This window comes from Pongo pygmaeus, chromosome 1 (genome assembly GCF_028885625.2).
Source record: "Pongo pygmaeus isolate AG05252 chromosome 1, NHGRI_mPonPyg2-v2.0_pri, whole genome shotgun sequence".
Classification (NCBI taxonomy): Eukaryota; Metazoa; Chordata; class Mammalia; order Primates; family Hominidae; genus Pongo; species Pongo pygmaeus.
This window is the reverse complement of record NC_072373.2, coordinates 163622137-163645150: the sequence shown is the minus strand read 5'-3', so window position 1 is coordinate 163645150 and position 23014 is coordinate 163622137. Positions and strand designations below refer to the sequence as shown.

General features: G+C 37.9%; 1 protein-coding gene and 1 long non-coding RNA gene across 16 annotated transcripts in view; one reads left to right on the top strand and one right to left on the bottom strand.

The window, feature by feature from the left end:
- Positions 1-23014, top strand: part of SGIP1 (SH3GL interacting endocytic adaptor 1) — a 214751-nt gene that overhangs the window by 105136 nt on the left and 86601 nt on the right. For 8 of the 14 annotated variants that reach the window (XM_054483842.2, XM_054483836.2, XM_054483819.2 and 5 more), the window contains 3 exons: positions 4961-5017; positions 7983-8037; positions 8760-8935. In XM_054483842.2, coding sequence (XP_054339817.1) covers positions 4961-5017; positions 7983-8037; positions 8760-8935 — 288 coding nt within the window. Of the gene's footprint in view, positions 1-1132; positions 1205-4960; positions 5018-7982; positions 8038-8759; positions 8936-23014 lie in introns of all 14 variants that reach the window. The other 6 variants (XM_054483810.2, XM_054483793.2, XM_054483804.2 and 3 more) reach the window with 1 other exon arrangement.
- The window catches only part of LOC129034315 (uncharacterized), a 109779-nt gene that overhangs the window by 67278 nt on the left and 19487 nt on the right, over positions 1-23014 (bottom strand). The window lies entirely within an intron of this gene.

Genomic DNA, 23014 nt, shown 5'->3' with positions numbered 1-23014 from the left:
GTTTTACTATTTAGAAATGTTCTCCAAGTTTTCCACGTTTACTACGGTCACTGAATTTTGGAAACCAGTGCTGAGTTTCTGTCTGCATTCAGTTCTCAGAGATACCAACCTGATTTTCCTTCAAACTCAGACTGATTTCCTTCAGCCCTTGTTTCTATAGACCCAGTCCACTTTTGCCTGGCTGATAGAGCTTTCAAATTATTTCCTTTTGAATGTCAAGTGTTGAAATGTGTGGTTTCATTAATGTAGTTCCACAAACTACAGGTGGTGGTGCACCTACCTAATGCTTATAAACTACTTGGTAAACACAAGCTTTAATGTACTGTTGCTTATTTAATGCCAGTTTCTCAAAATCTAACAAAGCTCATCTCTGGTGACAGTGCTTCTGAGGTTTAACCTATAGAGGCTTCGCGGCAGGGCTGCATGCATGAAGGTGGGCCTTGCTCCCCACTGGCTGGATGTACCCATCACTGGCAGAGCTGTCTGTCATGTGTCCGAGTGTGACAATGCATCCTAACCTAGACACAAACTCTAATTTATGCAGGGCAAGCTAACTTTTTTCCAAGCAGTTCCAGTTTCCCTCAACACATAGACTTAGAGCATCAGGGTCATAGCCTTTGCTGTGAGAAGGTCATTTTTTTATCACCCTGAACAGGTGTGCAGGAAAGGGCACAGATTTGGAGCTATCAGCTGTGTGTGCTGTATGTATTTGTGACCGCAGGAAGGCTTTGATCCAGGCTAAACTGAACTTTTCCTACTTAGGTTAGAAATTCAAACATTTTTATTCAGTCTCTTCTTGTGTGTCCTCGTGCCTGTTCTCTACGTGTAAATTAAATGCTGGCTGTATGAGAAATAGATCCACATGGTCCCTAGTGCCTGGGACGTATCTTCCTCCTCCTCCCTTCTTCTCTTGGCCTAACCAAGCTGGCCTGCTGAATAGAGCCTCATTATGGGCCCCAAAGTCCACTCTTTGCTTAAGGAACCCTGCCAAGATTGGTAGGCCGTATGATTTGGCCTAGAGATGGTTTCTTCTATGGTATGTTTGCTGACTCCATGTAATTCTTTATATGTGTCTTGAAGAACAAGCAGATCTTTTAACCACTTTTTTCTACATGAAAATAATCAATTCCAGCAACCCAGCCCACACGAACCACCCTACAATAGCAAAGCAGAGTGTGCGCGTGAAGGAGGAAAAAAAGTTTCGGTAAGGAAACAGATTTTAGTTTAAAATTTCCAAAGGGTTATGAAAAACAGTGAGTAAAATCCCAATTTAAAATTTGGAAAACACAGTAGCTTTCATTTACTCCATTTAGGAAAACTCTTAGGTATTTCCAAATGACTTCTGGAATATCTGGGGCCAATTTTTAAATTAACCATATGGACTTTATGGAGTGACATCTGAATATACTTTTAAAGAGTGATCACACATAAAAGACGTGTGTTACCTGTTTCATCGACAAAGGACAGGAATTCAAATTTTAAAAAGAATCTACTATCTATAAAGAAGCCTTTGGCTATAATAGAAATATCACCACATAAATTGAGTAGTCATTTCTTAGGATAAGCACTATCTCAATAACATCAGGAATTTGGCAGAAACTTTATCTGTAGGAACCAGTGTATTTGACCAAAGGACATTGAGTCAGGGATGCTGACCCTAGCCCAAACTCTGTAGTACCTATAGCCATGTTGTACATTATGGTAGCCGCATGTGACTATTTAATTAAAATTCAGTTCCTCAGTTGCACTTGACACATTTCAAGTCCTTCATAGCCACTTGTGGCTAGTGGCTACCATCTTGGATAGCACACAGGTAGAACATTGCCATCTTCACAGATATTTCTATTGGGCCGTGCTGTTCTATAGAATTATTTACAAAGTGAGTCAAGTCTACCTCAGTGGAGAAAAGATAATATTTAGGCAGTACATCATGTACCTTTAACACGCCCCACCCAAGGATCATTACCTGGCCATGAGCTGACCTTGAAAACCAGAGGCATTCCCAGTGGAAACTGAGAACTTTGATGAATGTATAATTGAACTTAACTGTCACTATATTTATCTATTTAGCCCATCATATTATCTAAGAACAGATAATATATGCCTAACCAAAGTAAAATACCTATGAAGACATGATTAGCATCACTGTGAGCCTCAGTTATCTTTAAATAATAATCATATTCAAGTTATAAAAGTTACTTATGTTAAGGTAGGATTTTTGAATTTTAAGAAATACAAAAAAAAGGAGGAGGTAAAAATTTATATAATTACAATTCCAAGAGAAAAATCATTGTTTATATGTTGGTGCCTAACTGATACTTCCTTCACTCTTAAGCCTGGTTTTTAAGTGGTGTTTCCCACCTAACTGATATTCTTCCTTGCTTCTTCTTCTTGAAAGTTTTCCATTTGCAAATCAATAGACTCACTATCTTTACTATTACCGGTACTAAAGTTGCACCTTTCTCAATGGTTAAACCAACAAAGAATTGTTTTTTTCTTGGGTTTGAGCCAGAAGAATTCCATCCAGGCTCTGGCCTAGCTTTAACTTGATAATTTTCACTTGGGAAACCAAAGATATTTTTAAGAATCCACTGGCATAACTGAGACCAAATTCCTCTAATAAAGCCGTGTGTGTGTGTGTGTGTGTGTGTGTGTTGAATATCTGCCAAAAATAATGTATTGTTATGATTTGTTGTTTGTTTTTAGTATTTGTTTTTAAAGTGTCCCTATTTTTGAAGAAAAAATTTCTACAAGTTTTGTTTTCCCTTTATCTCAATCTTCCTTTGGTTTTCATGCAAACTGGGAAATTTTCACTCTGCCTAGATCGTCAAATTTAGAACTCACCTTTCTTTCTACAATATTAGATATATGTTGTCAGGAAGGAAAGAAAAACAAATATACATATATATATATATCTGTGTGTGTGTGTAGGTATCTGTGTATGTCTATTTATATATATGCATGTGTATGTATGTATGTGTGTATGTATGTATGTGTGTACATATACATACACACATATATACTTACACACATACATACACACAAATATATATATATGTATATAAACTGTTTAGCTGAACATATAAGCCATCTTGGTTTTTAAGGGCCTTAGTTACGAAGATGAGATTACCATGGAAGCAAACTGTAGAACTTTGAAAATTTTGAACTCAGTAATTTATCTGATCTGTGGTTTTGGGTAACAATCCTAGATCACAAAATTCGTGAGTTTACTTCTCTGGAATCTGCTTAGTCCTTTTGATCTCCTATCAATATAGATTAAATGTCTATATTGAACTTGTTTATTATATATGCTTTCTGAGAAGGAGTGGAGCACTTTGCAAAGAAGTCATATACAAACAAACTGGTAAAGCAGGAATTAAAAGAGAAAGTAAATATGATAAAGAGAAAATAGAAGCCCTGTCTATTCCCAAGTGAGAGAATAATTTTTAATAGTGGTACATTATGTAATGGACCAGTTCTCAACAGTGGCTTCATAACGTACACATAGGCAGAGTTCATATGACAGGTTTTACAAAGACCTTTGTTCAAAGTAGAAAAAATACTACTGAAGCACTAATTCAATGAAGGCAATTATATGGGAAGATTAAAATGATGTAGTCTGCATACAAATAATCTATGTCAGAAGTGGGACAAAAAGGGAGACGGTCACAGACCTTATGTCCATGGATGCTGGTCTGTGGAGGCATGGCCCAGTTCTGATATTTGTAAATTCTAGTGCAGTGGTAGTATATTGGAAGAAAGAGGGGATGAACACATTATCTATTTCTTGTGCATTATTCACCCTTGCCAAAGCCCTGCTAGTCCATAGAATGCCCTGTCAATATTCACTGTTATTCAATGATAACGATTATTCTGGGTTATCTAGTGATCATGTGTGCACACATAAAAATCTAATTTCTCCACCCATTTGTCAAATTGGGTATTAGTTGTTTACATTGCAGTTCAAGTGGCCTTTATTTGTTATTGCAAAATTAGAGGTCCTGTGTCCAAGCCTCATGCATCACCATTTGATGTGTGTTGTTCTGAGATCTGCTATGCACAGTGACATACCCTTGCTCCATGTGCTAAATATAAGAATGTTGAATGAACTCTCCATTACCAACCTGATTTGTGTTTGTCATTTGCTCACAAGACATACAAAATCTTGGCAATATCTATTTGGATGATGCCACATCTTTGCTCAAGTGCTTGTGGCCATGTGTCATGGTTGTACTAGGGGACAAAGAAAACTTTAAGATAATCAGAAGAGAGTAGTGCTCATATCCAGTAAACTTGCAATGATGCGTGCTCATGGAGGCACAGATCACACGGATGACAAAAATCCACCATTAATCCTCAAATTCTATTTTTAAAATTTGATAAGAAAAGCCATTTGAAAAAAAACATTATTTTTAATAACTAGGAGCTGAATGAACTGATTTGGAGCTGACTTACTCTATGTTTTACCAACGGGGTAGTTACAAAAAAATTGAGTCAGTGCTAAAATGCTAGATTAGTTAATGACTTGGATGAGTACTCTTTGAATATGTTGTAACTAATTGTATATAATAGCAGCATGGAGGTAAAAGTGTTTCCATTTAAAATACATATATACACGGCTATATCTCCTGTAGATTTAGAGGATTCCATTACAATAAAGGTGCTGCTAATTCTTCAGTAATTGAATAAAATTTGAGCAGTTCATCGTTAATATCCCTGTGCCTCAGTATCCTACAATCTTTTGTGAAATAAGTACGTAGGCCCTTTTATGCAGTGTCACAGCAGCTAGATTTACCATGCCATTACACAAATGTGGCTCCTTAATAAACTGCTCTAATATGTCTTTCCAGTGCTGGATTTTGATAGCTCTTGCTAAATGCAGATAAGAGTTAAATGTTCTTTGTTTCTTTGTTTTTATTCAAATGTTTCCCTTCTAAATTCATTTTCAAATTTATTACAGAAGAAAAGCAATGGAGCACCAAATGGATTTTATGCAGAAATTGATTGGGAAAGATATGTGAGTATCAGAAGAGTGCTTCTCTTTATTAAGTATTTTACAGCTTAAAAATAAGTTGAGGCATTCTTATAATAGGACTTAGAAATAAGCGAAATGCTCTCCATGTCATTAGGAAGTGCCTGGCATAGTTAGGATGAGGCTAAGAGCAATAGAGTCTGTCAGAACTGGTTTAAGATCTTGTCCAAGCTTGTCTAACTTTATGAGATTTTTTGTGATTTATTTATTTATTTTAGCTCATCAGCTATTGTTAATGTTAGTGAATTTTATGTGTGGCCCAAGACGATTCTTCTTCTTCCAATGTGGCCCAGGGAAGCCAAAAGATTGGACACCCCGATCTAGCCCCTACACATATCAGCTGTGTGTGGCCTTGGAGTAGTTATTTGCTGGGTAGCAAAAAAGAAGTCAGTAGTTACAGCGTGTCATTGTTGCGAAGATTCAAGGAGCTGATTATTTACAAAACATTTCAGTAACCTGCCTAGCCTGTAGTATTTGTTCAAAAAATGCTTTTCTAATATTAAATCTGGGTGTTTCAGCCCTGGTTCTACTTCTTAGAAGCTTTGAGAATAGAGGCAAGTCAATCTGATTTTGGCAGGAAAGGCTTCAGGGAGGATGTGACCTCTGGGCAGAGGCCTAACACATACTTAGAGGCTAACAGGCTGAACATCTGGGGGAAGAGAATTGCAGGCAGAGGGAACAGCATTGATGAGGTCCCTGAAATAAGACAGTGCTCGAAGCACCCAAATCACAAACGTTGGGAAGGAGAGAACATGTGGCTGAGAGGGGATCAATGGAAGATAATTACAAATGCGAGGCTAGAGAGAGGGGCAGGAGCCAGCCCTGCTGGGCCTTATTGGCTACACAGAGGCACTTGACTTTTGTTCTAAACGCAGTGAGAAGCCAGGGACGGGTTTTTAGCAGGTAAGTAACCTCAGTACACTTGTATTAAAAAAAAAAAAAGCAACTCTGAGAACTGAAGAAGGAGGAAAAGAGGAAGACCACAAAAATGCTCAAAAAAATGGTGAGTTTCAGACATAGAAAGAAAAATACTGTATGATCTTGCTTATATGCAGAATCTAAAAAGAAGTCAAATATGGGAGGCCGAGGCAGGAGAATTGCTTGAACCCGGGAGGCAGAGGTTGCAGTGAGCTGAGATTGCCCCACTGCACTCCAGCCTGAGCGACACAGAGACTTTGTCTCAAAAAAGAAAAAGAAGTCAAATACATAGAAACAGTAGAAAAGTAGCCAGCAGGGATAGAAAGAGAAAGGAAATGGAAGAAGTAGGTCAAAGAGTGCAAATTTGCAGTAAGGTGAGATGAAGTCTACGTATCTAATGTACTAAAAATTTGCTAAGAGTTTAAGTGCTGTTATACACACACTCATAAAAAGGGCAACTATGGAAGGTAACAGAAATGTAAATTTAACCATAGTAGTCATTTTACTATGTATATGCATATCAAAACATGTTGTACACCTTAAATACAGACAATAAAAATGATTTTTTTAATGGGGGCTTTTCCCATGGTATGTAGACCCTCTTCTCTCTCCATGGTTATGGCATTTTTACTGCTTTATTAACTCCCAAAACTAACTCTCCAACTCTGCCTTCTCTCACTGACAGACCTATAACCTCAACTTCAACAGGGCCACCTACAAATGCTTCTTCTTCCTCCCCTCTAGGACATAGGCTATAGTCTGAAACACCTGGGGTCAAAACCTAGATCTGACATTTGCTGGGTGTGTTTCCTTGAGAAATGGCATCTGATTTCTCTTATTTCCCCCCTTGATAAGTGGGATCATTCTTTTCACATATGCTTGTTATGTGGTTCAGTGAGGTAAAATATGGGTCACAATGCTTACCATGTAATAAGAATCCAAATATGATCATTCTAATCCCAATAACGCAAACTGCCTTTTTATGTTTTCTGCTTCTTTCCAAAAAATGTTAGTTGTCTGCTGTTAGAATTAGTTCAACTGGGAGTACCAGCACTCTCCCACAATTTGAGGGTAGAAATCTTGGATTCCTCTTTAACCTTCCCTCTGCTTTTTCTCCTATGACTGACTGATCTGTTACCAAGAACCAACAATCCATCCTTTCAAATATCCTTGATTCATCCCATCCCACCAATAACTCGATCCATATCCTTAGCACATCTTGCCTGAATTGATGCACATGTTTTAAATTAGTTTTTCTTTCTCCAAATCTTCTGCCCCAAGGCTATCCTGGAACTTACTTCCAGAACTCCTTAAGATTCTGTTTTCAGTATGCACCACCCTAGCTGAGAAGCTGCAGCAGCCACCTCAAGTCCAAACTCTTCCCCTGGCCTGTTGGCCTCCATAGTCTCATCTCCCTATCTCCCGCTGTGCAGCTTCTTCTCCAGCCATGTCATCTTTGCTGTTGCCCCTCTGTTTCCCCATCTGAGTCACCCAGTGTCCACTCCCATCTTGGTGTCTCTGAACAGCCTCTTCCTTACCACCTAGAAGAAGCTCCTACTCCTGTCTGTCCTGAAAGACCCATAAAGACCTCCCTGATTCTTTTAAACCTCACTAATTTCTTTTTCTTTGAACCCTGTCTAATACAGGTGTTTTGTGTTTTGTATTTTCTTTTTAATTTTTACCTACCGAAACACACTTCAATTTCCCTGAGGACAAATAATCTGCATTTCTTATCACCCATGTTGCTTAGCACAGTCCTTGGCTTACAGGAAATGCATGTTAAATTCTGCTTGAATGCTTTCTTTCATTGATAGTTGATTCCTCCTCGTTTATTTTCCCAGTAGGAGGACTCTGCAAGTATCCTTGAGTAAATATCTAAACATATTGCTCAGAATTCACTTCCAAAAGTTAAAAGCTTCATCTCCTAAAAGAAAAGACTTTTCTATATCCTTAAATAGAAGACTCTAGAAAAAGATAATTTCTTGATCACTGTTAGGATAATAATTACTTCATGTGCACTTGTGTTTTATAGAACTCACCTGAGCTGGATGAAGAAGGCTACAGCATCAGACCCGAAGAACCCGGCTATATCCTTTCTTTATTTTTTTATTTTAATTTTCATTCACTCTCAGGAAACAGTAGGATAAATTCAGATTTTACAAAAGTAATAAAATAACCTAATCTTCACAAGTCCTGTTATCCCTAATATTAGAGATGAATAAACAGCACTGAGCCCTATGAATAGAACACCCTGAACTCTAGCAAGCAGGCATTTTGCCTTAATCTATTCATAGAAAAGAGAGAGGAGAAAGAGAAAAACATGCTAAGAAAACAACCGTGGAAATGGTGGGTACTGAGCTGTCTGCTAATCTCTGATATGACTGTCATTTACAGTGACTAGAAAATAGCTCTTACTGTCCTCTCCCTACAATTCATCTCTGGGCAAAGCATGTAACACTGATGCATTTAAAACTCATCGAGGATCATTCATAAAGCAGCCTTCCTCTCTCTATAGATGAGTAAGCTCACATGTGCTTGTCTGTGTGTGCTGAGTATGACACAACAAATGGTCGACTGCAGCAAAAATGTAGGCTATTAGAACCATTGCTTCTTGAAATTCACCATCCTTGATCATGTTCTGAGGAAAGGTGAATAAGTTGTAAACCTTTCCTCCTTTACTTTTGTATGTTTTGCTTTGATTTTCTGCCATCTAAGGATACTTTTGCTGTCTCTATATGCAATTGCTCTTGTCTTGGAGTCATTGCCTCCCAGCAGAAGAAAGAGTTATGTATCTTTAACTGTGTTCTACCTACCAAAGGAAAGCACTTTTATTCTTCGAGTGAATCGGAAGAAGAAGAAGAATCACATAAGAAATTTAATATCAAGATTAAACCATTGCAATCTAAAGACATTCTTAAGAATGCTGCAACTGTAGACGAATTGAAGGCATCAATAGGCAACATCGCACTTTCCCCATCACCAGTGGTGAGTGTTGTGTGTGTGGGTGTTAAGCTTTAGTGAGACTGAACAAAGCTATGTTCTGCCTATATGCATTAAGTCGATCAGAAACTCCTTAAATTGAAGCCTGCATATGGTCACCATATCATGAATTCTATAAATCTTAAGAAGCTCATTCTAGCTTGAGAAAATTGTACTTATTTTATATTGCAGTCCTTATGCTTTTCAAAAAGGTGAAAAATATATGGAACCACATTTTCTTTTGACTTATTTTCCTGCAAGCATTTTAAAAAGAAAAAAAAATAAAAAGATTATTCAGACTTATCTCTCATGTAGACTTAGCAACTAGAAACAACATGAAGTTCACAGATTTGCTAACAGTTCTTTTTAAAAACACATCTTAGTTTCCTTTTCTATGATACACCACATGAAAATACATAGAAGGAAACTGGTTATTTTTTGTGTTGCTATGCTCTAAAACCAAAAACTAATCAAAATCATAGTCTAAATCGAATTTAAAACTCATATCCTTCATTCTATTGTATTATCAAATTGACTTAAATAATCTCATCTTTAAGGTACCTCAGATATGAGTATTGTCCTATTTATATTGTTCAAGTAGGTATATTCCTATAGACAAGCTAAGACTTGGGGTAAAAAAAAAAAAAGAGGTATTTTTGCACAATTTGGGCTTTCATTCCCCAATTCCCAGCTACTAAACTTCTTTAATTGCTGAATTCTGGGTTCCAACATTTACGGTCTTTTCTCTGTTTGATAAATGCCACCATTGTTTTCTAAAAATGGTTGTGAAGAACAGATGAAGGCTCTCAAACTGGCAGCTAATATGTTCTTGGCATCTTCTTTAGAGAGATGTGATCTCCGTACAGCATTCCCCCTGAACAGAGCAGTTAATGAATGCTGAACCATTTTCGAGATGCTTCAGGAAACATCTCAACTAACCTTTCTAAATGAATTGTAATCATCCATCTTTTGAGAATAAACTTTTGCCTCCCTGGGATGAAAAATGTCTATAATGATGCTTTCTTTAGTGTTTAATGCTTATAATGGACTTGATCACTACTGTTGGTGACAACCGAAATAACTGCTAAGAGTAACTAACCACAGTAAATAATATTTAAGGTAATTTTTAATCATATACTCCCCTGCTACTTTACGATGTCTTCTTGAAAAGGGAAGCATGAAATGTATTAGTTTTCTTTTCCTTCTATAATGGAAGGTGCAGATTTTAAACTTACGTATTGGCCTGTGAGTTCTAGTAATGGCGGTATTTTAAAAGCACACTCTTTCACTTTTCAATGGCATCTTTCAAATTATTTTTCACTTACTGAATAAAGTTTTTTACTAAAAATCTCCTTAAATGTCTAAAACCAGTTTACAGCCACGTCTGTGCAGTTTATTTTATTCACTTCTCTGAGTTTGTTCTCTGTGTAATAAACTGGCCCTTTGGAAGCTACCTGGGGTAAGTAAAAGAAGGCAAGTTCAGAGGATTAAGTGAACACATTTATGTGAAAGCAAATGTACTGGGCACAGTCCCAGAAACATAGTGGATGTTTGCTGGAATGTAGCTGAATCCAGGAAGGAAGAGATTCCCTCTGTTGAATAGAATATGTATGCCTAAATTATCTGGTAGCTATTCCTCCAACCAGATACATTGCTAAGGATGCAGCAAAAAGTAGTGGTTTACTGTGAGCTTTTCTCAACATTATTTTTAAGGAAATATATTGACATGATGTGGTTAAGATTATGATGAAAAAATGTTAAGGGAAGCAGAGTGAAAACTAGATGGAGACACCCAGAGAGAGTGACCTCGGAGTTACTCTGTTTCTGCAAACCAACAACACCACAGACCAAGGGACCCTCAGCTCCCGTTCCTAGTGCCCACACCTACAGTTTGTTCCCTGTAATGTGAGAACCTGGATCTCCTATTTCTGTGATTCCTAAATATTTATAATTTTTCATAGTTGGTGTGGAAGAGTGAGCTGTTATTACTTTAGGAAAAGGTGAGCATGTTTCTGGATGTACATAAGTTTAAAGAGAGCTTGTAACTGAAAACATATTCTTGGCTTTAGAATCCTTGCCCTCTCCTTGATAACCCATGTGTAAATATAGATAGATATAGATACAGATAGTTTTGTTGTTGTTGTTGTCGTTGTTTAGACAGAGTCTTGCTCTGTTGCTCAGGCTGGAGTGCAATGGTACGATCTCGGCTGACTGCAACCTCCAACTCATGGGTTCAAGCGATTCTCTTGCCTCAGCCTCCCAAGTAGCTGGGATTACAGGCATGCACCACCATGCCTGGCTAGTTTTTGTATTTTCAGTAGAGACAGTGTTTCACCACATTGGTCAGGCTGGTCTCGAACTCCTGACCTCAGGTGATCCGTCCTCCTCAGCCTCCCAAAGTGCTGGGATTACAGGCGTGAGCCACCGCGCCCAGCCATGTACATATATTTTATAAATGACATATGCAGCACTTCCTCTCCAGAGCCAGAGAAGCAGAAATAACCTAAAATCCAGCTAGTACCATGATAAAAATGACAATGATTTTGGACTTTCATGTTTCCAGCCAAAGAGCAGACAGTTATACATCTATACTTTCTTCAGGTACTAAAAAAGAAATAGTGTCTATACCAGTTAATGATATATCAGAATGTTTTATTTAAGCTATGGTTTTTATACTACAAAAGCATCAATCATTACATTAATAGAAATGAGGAAATTTCAAATAATAAATTATTCATAACAATGTTTTACGTTGGACTTCTGATTTATGTTTCTTTTGAAGTTTTTAAGATAAAGTCATGCCTCACTTATTCTTTTCACTTATTTGTTAATATGTATCCATGAACTATAACTAATTTGATCTCTTTTATCATGAACTGGTTTTATTATACTTGAATAGTTTTGCTATAAATATTGGGCAGTCAAATTAATGAATGAAATGAAATGGGAGGAATGAATGAGTCATATAATTATGTGTATATACAATATAAACTTATCTGAAATTTACTTCTCAAGACAAAGTGTCAGCAGCAAGACAAATCAAGATTTTAATTGCTGGCAACAATCCTACTGTATAGTTAGACAAATAAACAAAATTTTAGTCCAGATTTTGCCTTAGCAAAATTTCTATATTTTTATATAGAAATAAAATATAATGTGGGCCAGGACAAGGCAGAGTACCAAAAAGGCAGAAGGCTAATGCAGGAGTTAACTCACAGGTAAAGGATAATAATTCTTATTCTTATCATGTTCCAGTCTGCTAATAAGATACCATGCTTACAGAGCAAAGAATGAACATCACCCAGATTTGACATCTGGTCAGGTTGATTTGAAATCTGTGTAAGTTAGAATATTTGTTAAGCTGTTTTAACAGAGACCAAAGTAATAATGGTTTAAACAATATAGGTGGTTTCTTTCTCTCCCAAGTAAAAGTCAAAGCTGATAGACAGTCCTGAGGTAAAAGAGTCTTACTCCAGTGGTCATTCAGCAACCCAGGAATTTTCTGCATTATTGCTTCCCCTTTCCTAGAGTAGCACTCCTGCCTTACCACTGCAAGTACTTCCATGTACCAGCCTTGGGATGGAGGAAAGAAGAAATAAAAAGCAAGTGGTTTTCTTTAAGATTTTAACTCAGAAGTTGCACGCATCACTACCACCCAGATCCCACTACCACAATTTAATCACATGGACACATTAGCTGCAAGGGAGTCTGGAAAATGTAGTGTTTTGCTAGATAAACATGTAGCCAGCTAACATTCAGGATTTTATTACTAAAAGACAAAAGAACAAATGGCTATTGGTGGACTTTAACTGTTTCTGCCACTGGGTCCTGAATTATATTGTATCTGCATCTTAAGGTTAGAATTAAGTAATCTCAGATTATTTCAGGGAGTTCATTAGGAAATGGGATTTCTGCCCATATATGTTTAAAAATATTCCCAGTACATATTGGATCCAAAATGTTCTAAAATAATTTTCTAATCACTAATTTAGAAATATTAGTGATACTGCGCTGCTTGTTAGCTAACAGCAGGGTCAACAGAGACACTCCAACAACAGTAGTGTCCCTCTGCTTATGCAGGTTCACTGTTTTTTGAGGCAGGCTGTTCCATTGTTGAAAGAAAAGCCTTCCTTTTAGCAAACCAAATATGTAATTTTGTCCTTGATTGTAGTTGTACTCTTTAAAGGATGAACAAAGGGTAAAGCCCCTTCTTTTACCAGTGAGTTTTCTACGAAGCAGAATGACTCCAACTCCAAGTTTAGTGTGCAGGATGTTTATTAAGGAGTCACTTTGGACTTAATACCTGTGGTGTGGGGTGGGCAGAGGGAGAAGTTGAGCTGTTTTACACAACCAACAACAGCCTGAGCTGATCTCAGGGAAACTCTGGAACTAGTAGGAGCCTTCAGAGTTAGTGTGAGTTTGGCTAAGATGAATAACCTTGATACTGCTCAACCAATCAGTACTCTGATGTGGGCCACACTAGGAAGGGGCATGCCCTTGGGTTAGGTAGCCCTCTGCAGTTGAGGCAGATCCTGAAGTGCTGACAATTGAAGGCTGTCAATAGCCCTCCCAGCAACTGGTGCAAGGAAACCTTCTGAAGAAGATTCTGCATGGCACATTTTGGTGTCCATTCCAAATTCTCTGTTCTTGACATAAGGCCTAGTGTGTCATTGCCATTCAATTAATGCCTGCAAGTGAGTGAGTGAGTGAGTGAGTGAACAAATACATGAATGGAACCAGGTCAAGGACAGAGAACCATGGCATGTCACCACCCTCCAGTTTTACAACCATCCACTGATAACACCCTTCAGCCTCCTTTGTTCACCACACAATGATTCTCCTAACTGTGCCCTAATCCTGGACACATATTTTCATTCATTTTTTCCAAAACAACACTGCATTTGAGAGACCTGGGGTGTCTATGGCATTGCCTGGATCTACCAGGCCAGAAACTCTATCAGAGAGAGTGATAGGTTCAGTTTGCCCTGTTTCTTTGCGCTGGCACCTAGGGTTATCACCTTCTTTTTCAAGTACTTTCTGGCTATCTGTTTAAATATTTTGTTCTAGAATTTTGGGTTAATCACAAGCCAGTGTGTAGTAACAGAAAATACATATCACATGGATTCAGATTGTCCTGGGCCCCAGCCCAGGTTGACCACTTTTTACCTGTGTAACCTTAGACAAGCCCCATAACTGTTCCGATCCTCCATTTCTGCCACTGTAAAGGAAGGATGATAAGAATCCTTAAGGACTTTTTGTGCAGAAGATCCTAATAACAGTACCTGATGTGTAATTGGTACTCTGCAATTGTTCGTTTCTTCATTACTTAACCTAGTTTCTTTTAAAAAAAAAAAAAAACCACTTCTTTTTCGAGGGTCATGCTCTGCTTCCCCATGTTCAGCCTTGTGACCTAACAGCATACTGTGTTTTCATGTCCTGGGTTAAAATGTATCTACATCTCGAGGCTAGAAATCCGTTAAAGCAGCTTGGAATTCTCTTGCCTGTCTCAGACTTTAATTCTGAGCCAAATCTCATCCGCCTTTTAGAGGAACTACTTTTAAGTTAGTTTTCTCTATCTTGAACAATTGTGGTTGATTTCTGTTTAAACACAAACAGAAGCTTTGTACATACCCCCTGAAGGAACTGAGGTACAGTGGGAAAAGTGCCAGCCCTGACCTCAGCCTCTTGCTAGCAGTACTGCTTAGGTAAGGTACTTAAACCTCAGTGACAGTCTCAGTTTCTTTCTGTCTGAAATGGGACAAACAAACAGCTACCTTACAGGGTGGTTGTTGCCATGGTCATCTCTTTCTGCTAGTGCAGTGTAAAGACCACTCTCCCTAAAGGAGGAGATAGAGACAGATGCAACACGAACAGTTCTGTGATTTGCTTGCCTTTACACCACACTCCCTACATTTGGGGTAAAAGCAAACCTCCATTATATCATACAAGAAATGGCTTTGTTCTTAAAGAGTAAAATAATTTTTGAAGGAGGCTAAATAAAATAATCAGTGCAGGAATGAATTATAAGGAAATATGACTTCACACACACACATGCACAAAAAAAAAAAAAAAACAAAACCGAAGTCAGAATTCAACGTACAATTGAATTGAATTGAATACAATTCCCTTTAAGATAATTTGAGGGAAATAGAAATGACACTTATTCCAATGATGTCCCAATTACTCAAGCAAGAGGGTTCTACCTCCTTTTAGTTGATGAACTTTGGTATGTTGCAAACCCAGTGCCTTGGTTTCTTCATCTATTAACGGGGTGACTCCCATACCTACTTCATTGGGCTACTTTGAGGGCTGAATGATTTAATGTATGTAAAGTACTCCTAATAGAAGCTACCTGTAAAGATTGTCTCATTGCTATAGAGCCTAGGGCACATTTTAAAGAATATCATTAATAATGATAAATAACTCAAATTTCCAAAAGTAATTTAGAGCCAAGACCAGTAATTGATTACCCATTAATTACCCTAAGCATCAAACTTGGAAAATGTGTTTTTTGTGATGCCTTTTGAAGATAATTCCAGAAGGAAGCATCCCTAAATTGTTTTGAGTATTATCAACATCCCCTGAATACATATAGTACTTCTTCGGGAGACTTATTGAAGGCTAACATTCACAATGGCACACTTCATTGTACATCATGGATAATCGACTTTGTTTCTAACTCCCCCTTCAAATCATTTCACCAAATATATATTGAGCACCCTCCATGTAGCAGGCACTGAGAGCTAATACCAGAAATATTGAACAGTCTGAGTAAACAACATCTAGCAGCAATCAGAAGCTGAAATTTTTCCTGTGGTTCAAACCATTGCCTGTCTTCACTTCAGTTTCCTGATTGGTCTTCTGCAGTCCACATTCCCTCTGGCCTCCATTTCCAGGTCTCCTGGCTTGCTCACCCTTCCTAGGGTCTCAGATACCAACATCTCCATTCCTTCCAAATCCCACACGGAGCACTGTCTGATACATCTGCACCATGTGCTGTGCTCACCAAGTTCCTTAAAACTGTGGCTCCCATGGCTTTTGTGGAAGTGAGAAGACAAATGCCATGGTTTACTCCTTGATGTGATCTTTTCCTTTTATAATGTGCTCCCATGGATTCCTTTACTTTTGTTTTTCAGCAAGCCAATAATCCCTTCTGGCTTACCTTGAGAAGGTGTCTTTTAACTACAAGCATTTTGTTCCTTACTGATTAAAATATTATGCTCTGGATTAAGTCAGAACTAAGTTTGCATTCTGGCTTTGCATTTATTATCCATGTAGCCCTGAGCAAATTGCTTAACTCTTTAAACCTCAGTCAAGGCTTAATCGAGTATAAAATAAGGTTAATAATACTGCCCACTTCATAGGATATTTGTAAGAATTAAGGAAGTAATGCATATAAGGTGCTTAGTACTTTGTAAGTAAATTTATGTAAGGTCTAAAAGAGGTGCTTAGTAAATGATAGCTATTATTAATCAGGATAACAATAAAATATCAAAGTCATCCTTTAAGATCATTGATGACTTTGAGAACTTATCATGGTGATGAATTTGGCAGTGGCAGCTGTGAACAGGAGTGCTGTGTGTCACATACATTAATTCATTCATGCTCCCAACAACCTGTGAGATCAGTACTATTGATATCCCCACTTTACAGATGAGAAAATTGAGACATTGAGGGATTTATTATCTCACTCAAGGCATCACAGCTAGTAACTAAAGTTGCTGGGACTTAAGCTCAGAAAGTTCAGTTTCTAATTGAGAACTCTTAACCACTATATTACACTAGTTTTGATGAAAGCCATTGACTCTCTTTCTAGAAAAAAAAGTTCACTAGCTCATTCAAAATATTTTACGTACAATTTCTGAATGCTCACATGAAATAAACCCTTTGAAGGATATCGATGGATGCTCAAAGAGTCCATAATCCCAGCCCAAAGGGCCCACCTCACAGACTTTCTCCCCACTGAGTTCATCCACAAACACTGTCTTCTATGGTACAGCACTTCATATATTGTACCACATGACAGGAGAGCGAGGCTGAGTTGACACCTTGCCAGGTCAGGCTTAAATGCCGCTGTATGATATGTGATTTCTCATTTATTAAAATTATCTTATTACATATCCAGATGGTCTGTACTTTTGTTTTAAATGTTAAGGAATTATGTCCATTTTTATATGACTCATTTATTTCTGTTCCCCTAATCAATTAATCAATTGGCAAGCACTTTTTATGTCAATGGCACATTATAATAATGCTGTATGTTTTATCAATGCCCAGTCATGATCAAAAGGATGAAATGAGTAGCAGCACTATTAAGCAATCTGGGAGGTAGTGATGCCCCTATTTTATAGAGAAACCAGCACAGAAAGATCAAGAGACAAGGTTAAATAGAACGAACACAGTTTTTGAGTATATATCTTATTATCTATGTGGTCATAGGCAAGTTCCTTAACTCCGAGCTTCAGATCTCATGTCTGTAAAATGGGAAAAAAATTGTGTCTACCTTCTTATGACACGAGAAAATACTGTAAAATACCCAGTTCAGTGCTGTCTCCCAGAAGAGGTGCCATTAAATATCAATCACCTTCTCAGCTTTGCTTTCCTTTTCTTTAAGTTCAGAGACTTGTAGGAGGCAGAAGGAAAATAAAAATAGCGAGGGAGGACTTGAGCAAAGTCACAAGGGCTGAGAGAAATGATGTGAGAGCAGGAGCTGACCTACCCTGGCGTGTAGGCTAGTGCCTTCTCCCTTCCTCTGGAAAGTAAGTGGTACAGTGAAGTAAAGAATCTGACATTGAGTCATGAAGGAACAGTTAGTTTAATCTTCATCCTGGAGATTTGTAATGCATAACTATTTAACCAAAAAAATATGAGGAGGGGGAAATAGCTTTGAACTGGAGACAGTCTGGTGTTGTTTGCCTGTTCCATGTGGCCCACCCACCCTTCCACCCCCAAATTAGCCTGCCAGAGAGCAAAATTCATGAATTTGCTGCTGCTTGGTAACACCACCCCCTTTCCTGTCCTCACTTCGGCAGAAGGTTCAGCACCCCATTGAGTTCAGTGAAAACAAAGAGTCATCAGTGGAGGAGGTGAGCTCCAGTCTCCTACACACCAGCATTCTCTCCTGGTAGGAACAGTGCACAGTGCAAGGAGAGGCTAAAGATTGCATGCATTCTGATGCTAGGCACTCAGCCCAGACCTCTTATGCAGTGAATTAGAAGGCAGAGGTTCAGCTTGAGTTCTACTCATCAAGGAAAGCTTCGTAGGGTAAATGTGATTTGGATTGGTCTATACCAGGGATATCAAACATGGGGCATACAAACTGCCACTCCATCCCCAAATCTTCCACAGACATTGCCACTAAATACCAGATACGGGCTTAGAAGCCAGCCCCCTCTAGACAGACCTGCAGGTAGCTGGACCAAAATCAGCTAGAGTTAACACATGAGATGCAACTTTTGTTTTTCCCAGGCCTTATAGAGGATAGATGGAAAATAGGTGGAAATTTTCTTTTTCAAAATATATTTTTTTCTTCTCAACATTTTAATAAACCATGGACTGTGTGCGGAAAATTAGTTTTGTATCTGATACATGTTTTTTCTTTCCGTCATTACTGATTTTTTTTTCCCCTTGGAAATTTTCTGTTGCTTCCATTTCCTGACATTTAAAATGCACACCTTTCATGCCCAGCTTACTCTGGTAAAAAGAAATCCCTGAGCTGTATGAATATTTAGTATTCAACCTGGAGTGCCTTTGTCGTGATTTCTCCAATTAATGTTGGTTGTACCTTCTCAGTAGATGGTATTTTGCTCTCTTTGTGAAATGTAAGGGTTAGATTTTTCTTGCATAAACACAATTCCTACATCGTTTTATACTGTCTAGGCAAGCTGACCTGATCTGAGGGTTCTGGAAACATGATCACCATGGTTGGAGATCACAAACACTCAATTTCTGTAACCAACTCAAAATTTCATTGTACAAGAAAGATGATCTTTCATGTACTCACAATATTGACACGTTGTATAAAATGTTAGGATGGCCTCAGTAGAAGTAGCAAATTATTGAATTATATGTTTTTTATTATAATGTTAATTGCAATCAAAAAACGCTAACTTTTATACCTTTAAGGTCTGCCTTGATTTTAAATGTCAGTAGCATTTAGAATTTAAAACTATTTTGATGGCTAAGGCCATAATCGGGGTAGAACGTGCTCTGTAAAGAAGCAATCAATTTTGAAGGTAAGTTTATAACAGAAGTCTACTTTGTGAACAGTCCACTGAATGTTGGGTTTCTAACAACTAATCCTGCACCCAGAGCTTGTAGGTTGTCTACTTTTTCTGTAAGGAGGCATTTTCTCTAGGGCCCACAGCAGTGAATGACACATAGTAGGTACTTAGAAAATACTTGTCGATTGTCTGGGTGGATGCATGCACCACGGGACATTATATAAAATGTATGCCGTATATAGCTCTGCTATAATGCAACTTACGTTACTCGCATTATTTTACAAACAGAGCAAATTTATGGTTCTCAGTTGCTTTGATCTTTTCCTCTTCAACTTAACCAAGTTTCTTTTTCCACTACTTGATGGGTGAACAATAAGAGTAATAATTTCCTGTTTCTTCCTCTACAATGTGTAGGTTCTTTTAAAAAGTTTATTAATGTGTTCTTTTCTGTGGGTCCTAGTGCACATCCAGTGAGATTGTTTTCTCATCTAAAGCCTGAGGTTTTCAGTCATTTAGTTGTCTTCAACCTTGAGGGTCACGTATCAATGATTATCTTTTTTATACAATTATACTTATTTTTTTACTGAGGAGTTTCTACAAATATGTCAATAATAGTATAAATAAGCGTAACAGTATAAGAAAAAAATCTATCCCTTTGCCCTCTGAAGGCGATTTTGTTTTAGTGGCAGCAGTCTACAGCAGTAAATGTACTTTTTATTGTTTTAGAAAAAAAAATCTTAGAGTGTGAATCACTCACATTAATTATGTCAAAAAATTTTTCCTCAAAGACTGGGGAGAATGTCGTTTCTAAACAGAATGAAGATGATATTTCCTTCCGACTTATGTCTGTCTAAAGGACAGCCTCTAACTGGCCATGGACCTTGGAGCTGTAGCTTGAAACAGCGGCCAGCACAGAAGAGGTGCAGAGCTGTGCCTGCCAGCTGAGCTGCCTGTCCCAATGTGGGCAACAGAGACAGAGGGCAGATGGACTGGCCTCAGTGTGTTTTGCCCAACTGAAACTCCTTTCCACTTTGTAACCTACTTGAAGCCCATCTTTATTTCATTATTTTTTAAACACAGCACAGGGAGAATCAAAATGAGTTTCCAAAGAGGAATGACAAATGACAGCACATATCATAATCAGGTATTTTCTGATATTTTTTCATCCATGCCTCTTCTCAACACCAACAGTTACTAAATGTCCACACCTCAGAACTCCTGATAAGTAACAGCAATAAGCTGCATTGGAGCAGAGTAAAGCCAAAATCTTCACGGTGGTCTTCAAGAGCCTCATTGTCAAGATTCCCCCTTCCCTAGACTAACGCCTGCCATTCTTCCCTCTCCTTCCACTCCTGCCTGGCCCCCTGGGAGCCCTCTTCCCCTAGATAGCTGTATTGTGACCCCCCTCATCAACTTCATCTGTTTGCTCAGTCACTTTCTCAAGGAAGCCTATCCTGACCACCTTATATAAAATCGCAAAACCCTTTGCCCTGGAATTCCTGAACCCCTTTATTTGCTCTACTTTTTAAAATTGCATTTGTCGTCTTCTAAAATACTAAATGCTTTCCTTATTTAATTATTACACAGTCGTGTGTTGCTTAATTGTTGTTAGGCAATTTTATCGTTGTGTGCACAACACAGAGTGCACTTAGACAAACCTAGATGGCATAGCCTACCACACACCTAGGCTGTATGGTGTAGCCTATTGCTCCTAGGCTGCAAATATGTATAGCATGTTACTATATTGAATACCATAGGCAAATGTAACACAATGGTATCTGTGTATCCAAACATAGAAAAAGTACAGTAAAAATATGGTATGAAAGATTTGTTTAAATGGTATGCCTGTATAAGGCATTTACCATGAATGGAGTCTGCAGGGCTCAAAGTTGCTCTGGGTGAGTCAGTGAGTGGATGTGAAGGCCTAGGACATGACTGGACACTACTGCAGACTTTGTAAACACTGTACAATTAGGCTACCCTAAATTTATAAAATTACCCTTATAACTCTTTTACTTTGTAAACTTCTAAATTTTTTTAAACCTTATTGACTCTTTTGTTATAACATTTAACACAAAAACATTATACAGCTGTACGAAAATACTTTATACTCTTTCTTTGTAGTATTTAAGGTATTTTAATACTTTATAATACTTAAAGTAAATACTTTATACTCTATTCTACAAGTTTTTTTTATTAAAAATTTTTCTTTTCACTTTTTAAACTTTTTAGTTAAAAACTGAGACACAAACACAAACATTAACCTAGACCTACACAGGGTCAGGACCAGCAACATCACTGTCTTTCCCCTTTTATCCCACTGGAAGGCCTTCAGGGGCAATAACACACATGGAGCTGTCACCTCCTCTGGTAACAATGCCTTCTTCTGAAATACCTCCTGAAAGACCTGCCCAAGGCTGTTTTACAGTTAGTTAACTTGTTTTTTTATAAGTAGAAGGAGTATACTCAAAAAATAACAATAAATAGTATAGTAAATACATAAACCAGTAACAGCCATTTATTATCAAGTATTTGTACTTAATAATACAGCAGCACAGGAGGTTTGTTTACACCAGCATCACCACAAGCACGTGGGTAATGCGTTGCACTGTGACATCACTAGGCAATAGAAATTTTTCAACTCTATCATAATCTTATGGGACCACCATCGTACACCCGGTCCATCGTTGACCAAAGCATCCATATACAATGCATGACAGTATTTATTACTGATTATCTTTCTCCTTCCCCTACTCCCAGATGTAAACCCATTGGAGCTTTTATTGCCTTTTCTGTTGTTCACTAATGTCCCTAAAATAGTGTCTGGTATTTACTAGGTGCTCAATAAATATCTGTTAATGGCTTAATAAATGAATAATCCTTTTGTTCCTTGTGAATACCCAACTAGTCATAAATAACTGAGACAAAGTGATTATTTTATAATAGAATCCCATTTATTAAAATATAAAGATTCGGATTGGGCATAATGGCTCCTGCCTATAATCCCAGTGCTTTGGGAAGCCACGGTGGGAGGATTGCTTGAGCCCAGGAGTTTGAGACCAGCCTGAGCAACATAGAGAGACCACGTCTTTACAAAAAATAAAATAAAAATAAAATTAGCCAGGCGCGGTGGCATGCACCTATAATCCCAGCTACTCAGGAGGCTGAGATGGGAGGATCGCTTGAGCCCAGGAGTTCAAGGTTAGAGTGAGCTATGATTACACCACTGCGCTTCAGCCTGGGGAATAAAACTAGACCCTATCTCTAAAAATATATCATATAAATAAAAATAAAAAGAGAAAGATTCAGGATACAGCCATCCTATTTTTAAGGTTCAATGATTGCAGACTCTTAAAAGGCTTGCAGATTCAACCTGACTTTTTATGTCTTGATCCCACTCTATGATGCCTGATGCCAAAAATTCCCATGGCAGCTCAATTCCTTGTTAAGCTAGGAAGCAAGCAGGGATGTAATCATAGCCCAAAACCTTCATGTAAGTGATCATCAAAGCTGGTTTATATTTTCTTCATTCACCTCTATTAGCTTTGATTCTCAAACACAATTCAATTTTGAATTGGTTTGTAACCCCTCATGCAAAAATGTAGTCCTCAACAAAACCTGAGTGCATACTTGCATTTTACCATGTTATTTGGAGTAATAACAGCCAGAGAGAGAGAGCGAGAGACTCTCCAGCTACAGAGGATAAGGGTCTATGAGTTCCTTGAAAGCTGTTGATTATGGGATAAGCCACCTTTCAACAAGTCTTGTCAGTCAGAAATTGTGTTTTCTTAGACTATTGGACAAAAAAAAATCCCTGTACTTCGTAACAATTCAATGGTTATATTTTAGGTAAATTTATATT